This window comes from Bos taurus, chromosome Y (genome assembly GCF_002263795.3).
Source record: "Bos taurus isolate L1 Dominette 01449 registration number 42190680 breed Hereford chromosome Y, ARS-UCD2.0, whole genome shotgun sequence".
Lineage (NCBI taxonomy): Eukaryota > Metazoa > Chordata > Mammalia > Artiodactyla > Bovidae > Bos > Bos taurus.
In genome coordinates this window covers 7,761,527-7,777,560 of record NC_082638.1, presented here as the reverse complement: position 1 = coordinate 7,777,560, position 16,034 = coordinate 7,761,527, and the positions used below count along the sequence as shown (strand labels likewise).

Here is a 16,034-nt window from a genome sequence, read left to right as displayed (position 1 = left end):
GAGCCTAGCACGCTATAGTCCATGGGTTTGCAAAGATTGGACACGACTGAGTGACTGACACATACATACACACACAGAGTCCCCATTGAACTCTGACAGGCTCAGAGCAATACGTGTCCACTGGTCTCTGTTAGGGCTTTCCTGGTGGCTCAGATGGTAAAGAATCTGCCTACAATGCAAGATACACGGGTTCAATCCCTGGGTCAGGAAGATCCCCTGGAGAAGGAAATGGCAACCCACTCCAGTATTCTTGCCAGGAGAATCCCATGGACAGAGGAGCCTGGCGGGCTACAGTCCATGGGGTTGCGAAGAGTTGGATACCACTGAATGACTAACACAGACACAGACACACACACACACACAAACACACACACACACACACACACACACCCCAATCCCATGGACAGGGGAACCTGGCAAGCTACAGTCCATGGGTTTGCAAAGATTCAGATACGACCGAGTGACTAACACAGACACATGCATGCACATTCCCCACTGACTACAGGACAGCCATGTTTGCCTAAGTGAGTGGGTAAATAAATGCACCCAATCCGGTAACACCCAGCCCACACCTTCTCCTCAAGGAGGCCAGGGGTGTCTGCAAAGTTGCACTGACATGGGCAAGACAAAAGATGCTGCTGTGGTTTTTGGTGGGGAGACGGAAAAGGGAAGGCAAGATGTATCTATCTTCTTACCTTGAAGAAATCTGGAGGACTTCCCTGGCAGTCAAGTGGTTACCACCCAGCAAGGGCTATGGGTTTGATCCCCAGTCAGGAAACCAGGATTCCACTATGCCAAAAAAAAAAAATTTTTTTGAAAACATGTTTAAAAAGAAACAGAATCATTTTGGCAGCCCGAGGGCCAATTCGCACCTGGAAACCAGTGATTGTCACTCTGCGCTCAGACCAGTTCTCCAGTAAGGAACCTGTATCAGGAGTGCTGGTGCCCAGATGTTAAAGGGGAAGCAACCGCGCCCAACCGCAATGCAGCCTCTCAGTCCTTCCTAGGCACGAAGCGGTCCTTGGTGTGATGTCCCTGAGTCGTCTGCATCCTTTTTTTTTTTCTACCCCCAGGAGGAATGAGCTAAGCTGGAGGCCACACTCCTGGCATGCCACCAAATTCTCCGATAGCCAGTCCGAGCCAGCTGTACCTCTGTTTCCCTGCCTCTCTCAGCCGAGCCGGTACCACACCAGGTAGGCGCACCTTCTGCCTTCTCCCCTGCCTCCCCTGGGGGGCTAGGGAGCTGCTTTCACTTTCTGCCACACTGCTGACAGCCCTGCCCTGTTGTCACCACGCATTTCTTTCTTTTCCTTTCTATTGCAGTGTAGTTCGTTTATGGTAGTCTTCATTTTTGCTTTGCAGCATAGCGAGTCCCAATTTTTCTAGCTGCTACTGCCATCTAATAGACTTCCCAGGTAGCTCAGCCGGGGAAAGGATCCGCCTAAATGCAGGAGACCCCCGTTCAATTCCTGGGTTGGAAAGTTCCCCTGAAGAAGGGATAGGCCACCCACTCCAGTGTTCTTGGAATGTAGGAGACCCTGGTTGGGTTTCCTGGGTTGGGAACATTCCCTGGAGAAGGGATAGGCTACCCACTCCAATATTCTTGGAATGCAGGAGACCCTGGTTCAATTCCTGGGTTGGGAAGTTCCCCTAGAGAAGGAATAGGCTACCCACTCCAGTGTTCTTGGAATGAAGGAGACCCCAGTTCAATTCCTGGGTCGGGAAGTTCCCGTAGAGAAGGAATAGCCTATCCACCCCAGTGTTTTTGGGCTTCCGTGGTAGCTCAGCTGGTAAAGAATCCACCTGGATTCGAGAGGATGGGAGACCTGGATTCGATCCCTAGCTTGGGAAGATCCCCTGGAGGAGGGCATGGCAACACACTCCAGTATTCTGGCCTGGAGAATCCCCGTGGACAGAGGACCCTGGCGGGCTACCATCCATGGGGTCAGAGAGAGTTGGATACAACTGAGCAACTAAGCACAGTACACACATACTCCATTGAAAGTTATTGTAAAATATTGACTATGTTCCCTGTGCCGTACAATATATCATTGTAGTGTATTTATTTTATCGTTTGTACTTTACTGCCCTACCTCTTGGAGAAGGCAGTGGCACCCCACTCCAGGACTCTTGCCTGGAAAATCCCACGGACGGCAGAGCCTGGTAGGCTGCAGTCCATGGGGTCGATAAGAGTCGGACATGACTGAGTGACTTCAATTTCACTTTTCCCATTTCACACATTGGGGAAATAAATGGCGGCCCACTCCAGTGTTCTTGCCTGGAGAATCCCAGGGACAGGGGAGCCTCGTGGGCTTCCGTCTATGGGGTCACACAGAGTCGGACACAACTGAAGCCACATAGCAGCAGCAGCAGCCCTACCTCTATCCTGCCCCTCCCCCTTCCCTCCCCTCACTGGTAATCACTAGTTCGTTCTGTATGTCTGTAAGTCTGCTTCTGTTCTCTTTGTTGTTGTTGATTCCACATATAAGTGACATTATGCAGTATTTGTTTTTCTCCACCTTAGATCATCAAACACAATGCCTTCCAGGCCCGTCCTTGTTGATACGAATGGCAAAATTTGGTTCTTTTTCTATGGCTGAGTAGTATTCCATTGTATGTGTTTGTGTGGTATATATCATATACCACATTTTCTTTAATCTATTCATCCGTTGATGGACTTTTAGGTTACTTCCGTATCTTGAGGACTGTAAATAATGCTGCTATGAACAATGGGGTGCATGTTATCTTTTTGAATTAATGTTCTCATTTGGGGGGCGGTTTATTTACCAAGGAGTGAAATTGCTGTAGCCTATGGTAGTTCTCTTTTTAGATTTCTGGGAACTTGGATGCTATTTTCCAGTAGTGAGCAAGGGTTCCCTTTTCTCCGTACCCTCACCAGCTTTTGTTATTTGTTGTCTCGTTGATGACAGACCTTCTGCCAGGTGTGAGGGTGATACTTCATTGTAATTTGGTTTGCATTTCTCTGATTACCGATGCTGAGCAACTTTTTGTGCCATCTGTATATCTTCTTTGGGAAAATGTCTATTCAGGTCTTCTAACCATTATTTATTAATGTATTTTTGGGCCATGTGAGTCATGTGGGATCTTAGTTCCTCAACTGGGGATAGAACTCTCCACCCCTGCAGGGGAAGGGAAGGGTCTTAACCACTGGACTGCCAGGGAAGTCCCTTCTGCCTATTTTTTAATCAGGTATTTATTTTTCAGATAGAGTTGGTTCTGTTTATTTTTTACACATTAACCCGTCATTGGTCGTGTCATTGGCAAATATTTTCTCCTATTCAGTAGGTTGTCTTTTCATTTTGTTGATGGTTTCCTTTCCTCCGAAAAAACCTTTCATTTTAATTAGGTTCCGTTTGTGTATTTTTGCCTTTCTTTACTTTGCCATAGGAGGCAGATCCCCCAAAATACTGTTACAATTTATGTCAAAGGGTGTTCTCCCTGTGTTTTCCTCTGGGAGTTCCATGGATTCTGGTCTTAAATTTAAATCCTTAAACCATTTCGAAATTTTTTTTTTTTTTTAATTCCATGTTAGAGAATTTTCTAGTTTCATTCTTTTGCATGTAGCTATCCAGTTTTCCCAGCATGACTTATTGGAGAGGCAGTCTTTTCCCTTATATCCTTGCCTCCTTTGTCATAGACTAGTTGATAAGTGCGTGGATTTATTTCAGGGCTCTCTATTCTGTTTCCTGACCTACGTGTCTGTTTTTGTGCCACTACCATGCTATTTTGATGACCATAGCTTTGTAGTGTAGTCTGATACCTCCATCTCTCTTCTTTCTCAAGATTGTTTTGGCTCTTCAGGGTCTTTGAGGTTACTATGCAAATTTTAAAATTGATTTATTCTATTTTGTGAAACATGCTGTTGGTATTTTGATAGGGATAGCTTTGAATCTGTACATTGCTTTGAGCAGTATGGTGATTTTAACAATATTCTTCCAGTCCATGGTATATATTTCCATTCTGTGTATGGCATTTTCAGTTTCTTTCATCAGTGTCTTACAGTTTTCTGACTATTTCTTTTACCTCCTTGGTTAGATTTTTCCTAGGTATGTATATACGTGTGTTATTATTGTTATTTTTGTCTACACTGGGGGGGCACGTGGGATCTTGGTTTCTCAACCAGGGATCAAACCCATACCCCCCACAGTGAAAGGTAGGACTCTTAAGCTCTGGACCACCATAGAAGTCCCCGTACTTAATTCTTTTTACTGCAGTTGTAAATGAATTGTTTCCTCAGTTTCTCTGATGGTTCATTGCTAGTATGCAACACATTTCTTTATGTTAATTTCATATCCTGCAACTTGACCAAATTCATTGATGTGTTGTAGGAGATTTTTGGTGACATCTTTAGGATTTTCTATGTATAATAATATCATGTCATCTGCAAACAGAAACAGTTTTACTTCTTCCTTTCCAGATTGAATTCTTTTTATTTCTTTCTCTTTGATTGCTGTGGCTAGGAGTTCCAAAACTGTTGAATGAAAGTGATGAGAGTGGGCATCCTTACCTTGTTCCTGAAATACTTTCAGCTTTTCACTGTTGAGTATAATCTTTGCTGTGGATTTTGCATATATGGCCTTCATTATGTTGAGGTACATCCCCTCTATGCCCACGTGGTGGAGTTTTTATCAAAATGGATGCTGGATTTTATCAAAAGCTTTTTATGCATCTCTCGAGATGATCATATGGTTTGTTTTACTCTTCAGTTTGTTAACATTTTGTATCACATTGGTTAATTTGCGGATACGGAAGCATCCTTGGTATATCCTGGGATAAATTCCACTTGATCATGGTGTATGATCTTTTTAATGTATTTTTTTATTCGGCTTGATAATATTTTATTAAGAACTTTTCATCTATGTTCATCAGTGATACTAGCCTGTAATTTTATTTTATGTGTGTGATGTCTCTGGTTTGGTATCACAGTGATGTTGGCCATGTAGAATGAGTTCAGAAGCATTCCTTCCTTTGCAATTTTTGCAGTAGTTTGAGATGGAAACGTGTTAACTCTTCTCTGAAGGTTTGGTAGAGTTCACCTGTGAAGCCATCTGGTCCTGGACTTTTGTTTGGGAGTTTTTTTTTTATTTTTAAATTAGGTTGAGCTTATTGTTGCTAATTAGTTTGTTCATATTTTCTACTTTCTGGTTTGATCTTGGGAAATTGTACATTTCTTGAACATTTTCCATTTCTCTAGATTGTCCATTTTATTGGCATGTAGTTCATATAAATATCTCATAAGATCCTTTGTGTTTCTGTGGTATCAGTTATCATTTCTTTCATTTCTGACTTTACTGATTTTTGGGGTCCTCTTGTTTCTTGAATCTGACTAAAGGTTTATCAATTTGGTTCATCTTTTCAAAAATCAGGTTTTAGTTTGATCTTTCTTAGTGTTTTTTAGTCCATATTTCATTTATTTCTGCTCTAATGTTCATGATTTCTTGGAGTTTGTGTGTTCCTTTTTCTAGTCGCTTTACATATAGGGTTAGAGTATTTGAGGTTATTTGTTTCCTAAGATAAACTTGCATTGCTGTAAACTTCTCTCTTAGAACTGCTTTTTCTGCATCCCGTAGGTTGTGGATTATTTTATTTTGTATGGTGCCTTTCTTGACTTTAGAATGATGTTCCTTTTCTGATGAGAAAAGTCTATAGGATGCATCATTACTGGAACGATTCTAACTTTTTTTCACTGAGTAGCAGATGTATAATACTTGAAAAGAAAACAAAACAAAAAACCAGGAGAAAGGATGGGCAAGCATGCTTTCTCATTTATGTCGTCTAATTGATAAGTCGGTTTTGGCCGAATGCCTTTGAGCCAGCTGAGTGGGATGGCTGTGCCACACCAAGGGATGGTGTGATACCACCCTTCTTTAGAGGTGTTTACGTGCAGATTAGAAGGCAGGGGTCACTTACGTGTTGAGCAGGTGTATTTTGCCAAAGCTCCCCAGGGGATTCTGTGCTACACCAGCACCCTCTCTCCCAGGTTGCTTTGTGGAGGTACAGGGGAAACCAGGGGCCTTCACAGCCCATGTGCCAGGCTTGGGACCAGCCTTGGCCTGGTGGTTTCTTGGTGACTTTGAGACAGAGGGCCTAAGAATTGTAAGTTGGTAGAAGGGGGCGGGCTGGTCCACATGGCTTACCTGGAGCCCACATTTCAGGGTCAGAAGGGCAAATGCCACCCCCAGACAGCACCATGGGGGTGTTGGCTTGGAGATGCTTCTGGCCACAGGGAGCTGACTAGGCACCTTGGTTAGTGGCCAGTGTCCTTGCTAGTCTGTTAGAAGGATAATGGTAACAGCCAGTAGTGTGCCTCTTTGGGAGTGTGTGCATAAGTGCCTGTGTGAGTGTGTACGTGTATTTGTTTGTATATGTACGTGAATGTGTGTGTGCACATCTGAGCGTATGCGTGATATGCATGACTGTGTGTGTCTGTGTGTGTATTCAGAGCTAACATAAATATCTCAAAGTCAGGTTTTGACTATTAATAAATATCTGCTCTAAAGGAAAATGTGTCTTAAATTGAATCTTCCTGGGACTTCCCAGGTGGTCCAGTGGCTATGATTCTGAGCTCCAAGGTTCCCAGGTTTGATTCCTGGTCAGGGAACTAGATCCCACATGCCCCAACTAAGTCTTGGCATGGCGCAGCTAAGGAGCCCATGGGCTGCCACTAAGACATGGCCCAGCTACATAAATAAGTACAATATTACCTATTTACAGCCGTAGAAGATGGTAGTATTTGGAGCCCGGGGTACTTTGGAAAAACCCAGATTATCATCCCAGTGGTGACACTTAAGTGAAAAAGTGGGCCGCGGAGTGCATTATGACAGTGACTTCATGTAACAGGATCTCCATGAAGCCCATTTGACTAAGACACCCATGTACCCTGCAGAAACCGTGCTGAGTTTTATTTCTGTCTGCGTCGACTTACAATCTCCCTGAAAAATCCACTCAGGAATGAGGAGACAGGATGGAAAGAAATATACTCTGTTTCTGGGAGGGGACCTGGTCTGTCCTCTGAGGACACGGTGTGGAGCCCAGTGTTCATTGCACTCCCCCTCCCGTCGCGTGACTTAGCCAGTTCACACTCTTCTGTCTTTTCCCATGTCACACATTTTTCTTTCTTATCGTTCTTCCTCTCAAACCTCAAGTAGATGTAGTGTCCCCCACCCCCACCTTGAAGCATGAATGTTCCAGCTTTGTTGAGTTTTAATGAAAGCATTTTACATGCCTGGATAAATAGTTTCACCACTGGGAGCTTAAGTGTACAATATTGTCCTATCAAAAAAAAAAAAGAAGTGCACACCTTGGTCTTAAAATACTAAAAAAAATGCTAATCATCATTTGAGCTTTCAGTGAGTGGCAGTCCTTTTGCAATAGTAACATGAACAATCACAAATCACCATGAGAAATAATAATGAAAAAATTCTGAAATACTGCAATAACTTAAAAAATGTGGCAGAGTGAATGGTGTTGAGGAAAATGGCATCTATAGGTTTGCTTGATGCAGAATTGCCCCAAATCTTCAATTTGGGGGGCAGGGACGAAGCAGTGTCAAAGAAGTGCAGTAAAATGAGGAATGCCTGTAATTTAATATTTGGGTTTTGCAAATATAATCTTATCTCTGAACTTGCCATTTTAAGTTGAAGATCCTTCTCTTTTGATGGCCCTCCTCATGATAGCAGTGCATAGCATGAATTATTTCATGCACTAAACTAGAGGCTCACTAACTTGTTCCGCAAAGGACCATATACACTTTCTAGCTGGCGGGCAGGTGTCTTTGGCAGCTGCTCAGCTCTGGGTTTGGAGCCCTGCACACAGCCATGACTGCGTTCCCCTCAAGGTCTATATTTATGAGCACTGAAATTTGAATTTCAGATCATTTTTATGGATCACGTGGTACTCTTTGAATTTTCTCTCTCCCCCAACTAGAAAACCTAAAAGCCATCCTTAGCTTTGTGGGCTGCGGTTTGCTATCCAGGATACTTCTGCATGCTGCGGACTTCTGCCCAGCCTGTGGGTGTTGTCTCCGGAAATATACTGCAACACTGAAGGCTTTCTGTTTGGGAAAAGGCATCCAGTGGGTAGGACTCTGACCCTTTCAGCCTGCTTCGGAAAAGCTGCTCTTTGAAATGTGAAAAGTTATATGCGGTGCGCTCATCTTCCCTGGGTTTCGCCCTCATGACTCAGGTGGTAAAGAATCCACCTGCAAATGCAGGAAATGCAGATTTGATCCCTGGGTCCAGAAGATCCCCCGGAGATCCTCCTGAGAAGGAAATGGCAACCCAATCTGGTATTCTTGCCTGGAAAATCCCATGAACAGAGGAGCCTGGTGGGCTACAGTCCATGGGGGTTGCAAAGACTGGGACACTGTTGCGCATACTCATATTCACTTTCCCATCCAAGGATCTCCATGGGGGAAGAGTGGTTAGTGCAGGTGATGTCTGCACAAGGGCAGCTGCACCCACATGCACCCGTCTCCTCTTACCCTTCCCTACAGATCAGATCAGTTGCTCAGTCATGTCCAACTCTTTGAGACCCCATGAATCGCAGCATGCCAGGCCTCCCTGTCCATCACCATCTCCCAGAGTTCACTCAAACTCATGTCCATCGAGTTGGTGATGCCATCCAGCCATCTCATCCTCTGTCATCCCCTTCTCCTCCTGCCCCCAATCCCTCCCAGCATCAGAGTCTTTTCCAGTGAGTCAGCTCTTCGCATGAGGTGGCCAAAGTACTGGAGTTTCAGCTTTAGCATCAATCCTTCCAAATAATACCCAGGGCTGATCTCCTTTAGAATGGACTGGCTGGATCTCCTTGCAGTCCAAGGGACTCTCAAGAGTCTTCTCCAATACCACAGTTCAAAAGCATCATTCTTCGGCACTCAGCTTTCTTCACAGTCCAACTATTGCATCCATACATGACCACTGGAAAAACCATAGCCTTGACGAGACGGACCTTTGTTGGCAAAGTAATGTCTCTGCTTTTCAATATGCTATCTAGGTTTGTCATAACTTTCCTTCCAAGGAGTAAGCGTCTTTTAATTTCATGGCTGCAGTCACCATCTGCAGTGATTTTGGAGTCCCCCAAAATAAAGTCTGATACTGTTTCCACTGTTTCCCCATCTATTTCCCATGAAGTGATGGAACCAGATGCCATGATCTTCCTTTTCTGAATGTTGAGCCTTAACCCGGCCCTAAAGCCCCCCTCTGTTGCCTGTGGTTTCTTCTTTCCTAGCTCCTCCTCCCAAGACCTGTTGGGCGGTGCCTGGGAGCCAGCAAACCTCCAGCGCCATCTCGGACCACTTCAGCTCGCTGGGGAGCGTTGACAGCCTGGACCCATCCTCCCAGCCCGACCCATCGGGGCGCCTCTCGGCAGCCAAGTCCAGCAGTAGCATCAACCACCTGGGCGGCTCCAGCAAGCGGGACTCGGCGTATAGCTCGTTCTCCACGTGCTCCAGCACCCCGGACCATACCTGCCCAAGGCGGACGCGTCCTCGGCCGAGAATATCGTCTACAAACTGGGCCTGTGGGAGGCCTCCGCTGCAGTGGACAGCCGGCCGGGCCTGACGGCTGGTGACACTTGGTGCGCCGAGGAGCCCCTGGGGTGTTTACCGCCCCGGGTACCCGAAGACGGCCCCGAGCCCAAGCTAGCTGCTTGCGGGCGGTCCAGCCCCGGGCCCATCTGGTATGCTCCAGATAAGAGACGAGCCCCTCCGTCGCCTCCCCCGCTCCGCCACGACAGCTTCCCTGCCACCAGAAGCCACGAGCAGACCCAGGGCCACGCGTTCTCAGCAGACGCAGCCCGCGTGCAGCCCCACGGTGGCGACTGGAAGATACCCGAACCTGCTGATCAGCCGTTGAGGCTGGCGCGCTTGGGCAACAGCCAGAGAGCCGGGAGCTCGGGGTGCACGCCAGGGGCGCATGTGGACTGTGGGTGGCTGGCCTGTGACAGCGCGTCCCGGGCCCTCCTGGGGGCCCCCAGCCGGCTGCAGGCTTCTCTCTCGAGCACCGACGTGCGCCGCCCGCAGCTCTCAACCATGTGCCAACACCCTCGCCGCTCGAGCGACGAGGGCTCCTTCTTTCACGAGGGCCCCAGGGCCGCCACGTGGATCAGGGTGCCCCTACCCGCTGACCGCCTCGCCGACGACCGCCCTGCTGCCGTTGTCGTCGGAGAGCCACGCGCTGCAGACCAGAGGGGCGACTGCGGCGCGCAGAGCCACTACTACTGCGTGATGTCCAGACCCGGTCCCCAGTGGGGCGCCCCAGCCCTCCAGCCCCTCTGCTACCCGTGCGGGCATGAGGGCGCCCCGGGCACACGGCAGAGAGGCAGGGAGGAACCGGTGGACAGGGCACCCGAGGACCCACCGGGGGCCGGCCTCCTGGACAAAGACAGCAGGAAGAGGGTGGCAGGCAGCTTGAACGACAGGGGCAGCGAGATCTGCCCTCTGCAGACGTCCGTGCTGCACTTGCTGAGCTGGGAAAGGGCGTGCCAGCCCGACATCGGCCATGAGGACACGGTGCCGCCTGAAGCCCTGGTGGGCAAGCCCCCCCGGAGGAGCAACTGCTTCGCCACCACCCTGAGGAACGAGATCCAGCAGCTGCAAGCTAGGCTACAGAAGAGCCGGAGTACGACCACCTTGGCCAGCTCCACGGAGGAGGAGGGGGAGGCGGAAGACGACATGGAGACTGAGGCGAGCGGCTTCCGGGCGCAGCCAGTGGGCGCCCTGGAGACCACCTTCCCCGGTGGCACCTATAAGGACCACCTGAAGGAGGCGCAGGCCCGCGTCCTGAGGGCCACGTCGTTCCGGCGCCGCGACCTGGATCTTATCCTGGCGGACCCGGAGCCGACCCCCAGCGTCTGGGAGAAGGCCCCGGGTGCCAGGCCGCCCTTGTGCGCTGCCGGTGGCAGCGGCAGCGCGCGCATCGGGAGCCGGAGGCGCTTCACTGCCGATCAGAAACTGAAGTCCTACTCGGAGCCCGAGAAGATGAACGTGGTGGGACTGACAGTGGACCAGCGCCCCGTACCCCGCCACGAGACGGTGCGCACCTTTGCCAACAGGTGCAAGTTTTTTGAGGAAACCAGCAAGCCCGTGGGTCGCCAGCCCGGGCCGAGGCCGGCACCCTGTGCCTTCCCCAGGGAGAAGCCGGAGATGCTGTGGACAGTGGGCCCTGGAAAAGACGGAAAGGCGGGGAGACCCATCCCGCCACAGCGGCTCGGCACCTTCGCTGAGTATCCAGCCTCCTGGAGGGAACAGAGGAAAGTCCCGGAAGCCAGGCGTGGCGGAGGGTACGACTCCGCCGACAACATCCTCGACGTGGGTGTGGACCAGGAGGAGAGGCCGCAGTACGTCCACGAAAAGGCCCGGCCATCGCTTTCCACGGACCTCTACAAACAGGTAAGCATCCTGCAGGGGACCAGATGCAACCCCCTGGACCCCAAGGCACAAATGGGATACCCACGGAATAGCATGGCCCGGTGTCGTGGTAACTTGTGTCCTGATGTCCAAGCGTTTCTGTGCACCAGGCTCAGCCAGTATATCAGCTCCTGCAAGTGGTACCTGGGGACCAGGTCCACACATTCATGACAATTGGAAGTGCCCTGGTTTCCCTCACATCTCGAGTTCCCAGCCTCATCTCTAGCTGAAGCTGTCTTCCCCCTTGATTATCTTGCCCTTGATAAAAAGGGAAGAAAGTGGGGGAAACAATAGAAAATGTTTAAGTTGTCTTCTGAAATGAAAAAGGATGCTTTATGTCCACCCTTAACACATGTTAGAACCCACTCCAGTGTTCTTGCCTGGAGAATCCCAGGGACAGAGGGGCCTGGTGGGCTGCCGTCTCTGGGGTTGCACAGAGTCAGACATGACTGAAGTGACTTAGCAGCAGCAGCAACACATGTTAGACACTTTTCAAATACTGATGTCAATTCATACTTTTACTGTTCTCGTTTGGTTTTTACTTTATGGGGTCAGATATTTTTAAAGATTGCTCTGGGTCAAGTGTAACTGAAAGTGCAATGCTTTAAACTATTGCACTTTCCTTAGGCATGTTGATGGGGAAAGCTGACGTTAAGCTTTCTAAAAAAATCTCCGTGCTTGTGTTCATGCTTAAGGGTTCATAGTCAGTCTCCCTCTCTCTGCCTTTTCTGCTTCTTCCTTCTGCAGGGGTGTATTTCAGAGGAAAGATTTCCTGAGGCATCTTTTGTAAACAATAGAACCAGCGATGGCTTTGTTATACACTTATGAACATGGGTGTGCGTGTTTGAAGAGAGGTGCTGGTTTCTGTGTGGCCCCCAGTACAGAAAGGCCTGTGGACACCTAGGGCATGTGTGTCCCCCGACATGGTGCCCTGTGCCACGTAACCTTCGAGAATTCCATGTTCTTGAGGTCAAGAGACCACGCTGCCAGACTCCAGGTCCCAGGGCTTGAGTTTTGACTGTGGTGAGCTGTGTGACCAGCAGCGTTTTGATTTGACTGGGTGGGGTTGGGGTCCACCATGTCACACAGTTTTCCGGCCCTCATGTCGGAGTCCTTCTTCTTGCTGGGGAGCCCAAGGGGACTGAGGTCTTCTTGAGTCATTTTGACGAGGGCTGAGCTGACCGCAGGCCATGTCACCCAGTTCAGGGGTGCTGGCTCACAGGGCGCGCACACAATAAAGGGGTTCGTGATCGCAGAGGTTCTCAGGGGGGAGGCCGCTTAATGACTGGGTGTCCTGTTGTGCCACCCTTGGCAGGACGCCTCCATGGAACCTCCATGGCAAGCGAGGGGCCTGGAGGAGCACACAGAACTTTCTTCGGTGGCACTGGCCGAGGACAGAGGCACCACCCCAAGGTAGGAGAATCTTCTACTTGGTGTCACTGAGGAGGCATCTTGGGGGCACGGAGGAGCTGCTTTATGGGGAGTGAGGACTTGGATAGTGTGGTCATGCATGTGATTTCGGCCAGACCTGAAGTGGCTGGTCACCAGTTGGGGTTGTCCAGGGCCCCTCACCACTGCCAGTGGGACCAGCAAACCCAGGGCAGGGACATTGTGAATGCCTTCCTTATGGCATTTTTTTGGTTCATCAGACAGCTGCTGTGTTTTGCATACAGTCGAGTTCTTTCTGATGACAGAGAAACCCACTGTGATGGGCTTGAATGGAGTGCTTTATGCAGATCAGCAAAATGAAGGAACCCTTTAATGACTAAGGCGCAGCTGGGTTGCCAGCCAGGGAATCCAGGTTGCCTGAAAGGATTGTTAATGAAAGGATGGGGGTTAGGCCTTCTTTAATGAGTTCATTTTGAGCTTTAAAAATAGAAATCAACTCAGTTAGCTCCCCCAGAGCAGGTCAGAGCATGAAAAAATGGTCTGGCTGCAGTGTTAACATGATTATATGCCCACATTCTAAAATGTGTCCGGAGTAGTAGTCTTCCTGCAGTGAGGGTGAAATTTAGGTGAAATACACGCCACTGTGTGGACCCTTATCCTTGAGGATTGCAGGAGAGGACATTGCAGATCACTGCAGGAGCTGGGCTTTAACCTTATTTGCAAAACGGCTGACAAAAGGGTCTTCCCTGGTGCCGTAATGGGTAGGACACGGAGCTTGCAGTATGGGGGACCTGGGCTCCCTCCCCGGTCAGAGAACTACATCCTGTGTGTCGCAGTTGAAGACGTGGCACAGCCAAGTAAATACGTATTTTAAAAAAAAAAAAAAACACTCATGGAGAAGTGGAAGCCGATTTGTGCGTGGTAGGGTCACTGAGTACAGATCTTTCTGTGCCTTGAGGGTCTCTGGGGGTTGCTCAGATTAAAACAACCTCAAAATTGAAGGTTATGTCTCAGAAACGACTGAGTTGAATATTGGCTCTTGCCAGCCTCGTGTGCTGGGGTCTTATTTCATTTGGCTCTAAAACTGGCTGCTGGCAGCATCACACAAGGGTACGGTGGCTCGGAGTGGGCATGCACAGTGGTCTGTGTGTGCTGGTGTGGGATGCAGCTGCCGTGAGGGACACACCTGCAGAAGTGAGTTGTACGGTTGGGGCTTTGTGACCCTGGGTTCTGAGCGGATCATGTGCAGAGCGCCAACTGTCATCTTGATCAGAGCGGCTCCTCGCCCTGCTGCAGTCCCAAGCATGCTGCATTGTGGAGAGGCTGGGGGCTGCTCTGGGCATCCCTGCACACATGGGAGGGCTTTGTTCCCTGCATGGCAGCACACCCAGGTGGGCTTCCCTCCTGCCCAGCGTTGGCCTCGGGCCTTTAAATTGCAGAGCTCTTGCTGCTGCACTGGTTGGACTTCAGCTCCTCTGCTGTTCAGAGTTGTAATAAATGGCTTCACTGTACATACTGTGTGTGTGTGTGTGTTACAATGGCATGGTCAACAGCGAGGGTGTGAAGAGGATGGGGGTGGGTGGGGGGAGATGGCGGTGGGAAGGAAAGAGGGAATCATGTGCTATGTGCATCAAGACTTGGCTTCTGGCAGGCTGTAACCTGCCACTCTGAAGGTAACTTCACCACTCTGAAGGATGACTTCCAGAAGCTTTCCCGCTTTTGCGCGACCAATCTAACAATTTTCAGAATCATCCTGTGGGTTTTTAAAGAGCGGCGAGACTCAAGTGAAATTCTAGAATGGGAATGTCGAAAAGGTGTGGTCAGCTGCTTTTGGAAAATGTTTTATTTTCTGAAGTAACTGGCCAAAGACAGTGACCTCGAAACATTTAAATTTGAGAATAAAATAAATGAAAATGCAGGCAAGGGACTGTCCTTTGAGATCTATAATGCAAAGATTTAAAGATGCCCAGTGTTTTACATAAATTAATATAAAACCATCTGTATAAGGGCTTCCCTGGCTCAGATGGTAAAGAATCTGCCTGCAATGCGGGAGACCCAGGTTCAAGCCCTGGGTCATGAAGATCCCCTTGCAAAGGACGTGGCTACCTGCTCCAGTATTCTTGCCTGGACAGTCCCATGGACAGAGGAGCCTGGCGGGCTGTATGGTTGCAGAGAGTCAGACAGGACTGAGCAACTAACGCCCTCTAACTGCTGATCTGTTAACCAGAACATGATAATGAAAACTGGTTTTTGTTGTATTTATTAGGGTGCCAGAAGAGTACCAAGATAATTATTCATGTAAATCAAATTGAGAACTTTTAAAAAAACTTTATCTTATATTGGAGTATAGCCAATTGGGCTTCCCTGGTGGCTCAGATGGTAAAGAGCCTGTCTGCAATGCAGGAGACCCGGATTCAATCCCTGGGTTGGGAAGATCCCCTGGAGAAAGAAATGGCAACCCACTCCAGTATTCCGGCCTGGAAAATCCCATGGACGGAGGAGCCTGGTGGGCTACAGTCCAGGGGGTCGCAAAGAGTCAGACACTACTGAGCAACTTCACTTTCACTGTAAGCAATTAACAATGTGATAGTTTCAGGTGAACAGCGAAGGGACTCAGCCCTACATATGCATGTATCCATTCTCCCCCCAACTCTCCAAATTGAGAACATTTTTCTGAGGTTCAGAATTCTGGTTCTGGATCAAATAGGACAGGTGTTCCACCTCCACAGGGACTCCTATCATAGGAGGAAAGGAAAGACACCCATGCTTACAACTGGGGGGATGACACATAATTGTCAATTTTTTTAATATTAGGTGGTCGGATAGGACTGAGTAACTAACACTCTCTAACTGCTGATCTGTTAACCAGACCATGAGTGGAGGTGGGACTCAGCTCCTTTTGGATGATTGTCCATTGGCAGAACCCCACTGCCGAACTTGTATTGACGATTTTAGTTGACCTGGCAGTACATGAAGCAGCAGGCTCTCCTTGCTTTTTGGAGTGAAGACATCAGCATGTCAAATTTGGTACCATAAACTTGTTGGCCACTAAAGAAAGAAAGAAAATGAAGTCACTCAGTCGTGTCCGACTCTTTGCCACCCCATAGACTTATAGCCCTCCAGGCTCCTCAATCCAGGGGATTCTCCAGGCAAGATTGCTGGAATGGGTTGCCATTCCCTTCTCCAGGGGATCTTCTCCACCCAGGTTTCGAACCCT

General features: G+C 48.9%; 1 protein-coding gene across 1 annotated transcript in view; it reads left to right on the top strand.

The window, feature by feature from the left end:
* Positions 1 to 16,034, top strand: part of LOC132342139 (protein Shroom2-like) — a 150,503-nt gene that overhangs the window by 88,790 nt on the left and 45,679 nt on the right. The window contains 7 exon segments of the mRNA XM_059884005.1: positions 1,074 to 1,193; positions 9,250 to 9,310; positions 9,312 to 9,486; positions 9,489 to 11,410; positions 12,744 to 12,841; positions 13,583 to 13,674; positions 14,491 to 14,631. Coding sequence (XP_059739988.1) covers positions 1,074 to 1,193; positions 9,250 to 9,310; positions 9,312 to 9,486; positions 9,489 to 11,410; positions 12,744 to 12,841; positions 13,583 to 13,674; positions 14,491 to 14,631 — 2,609 coding nt within the window.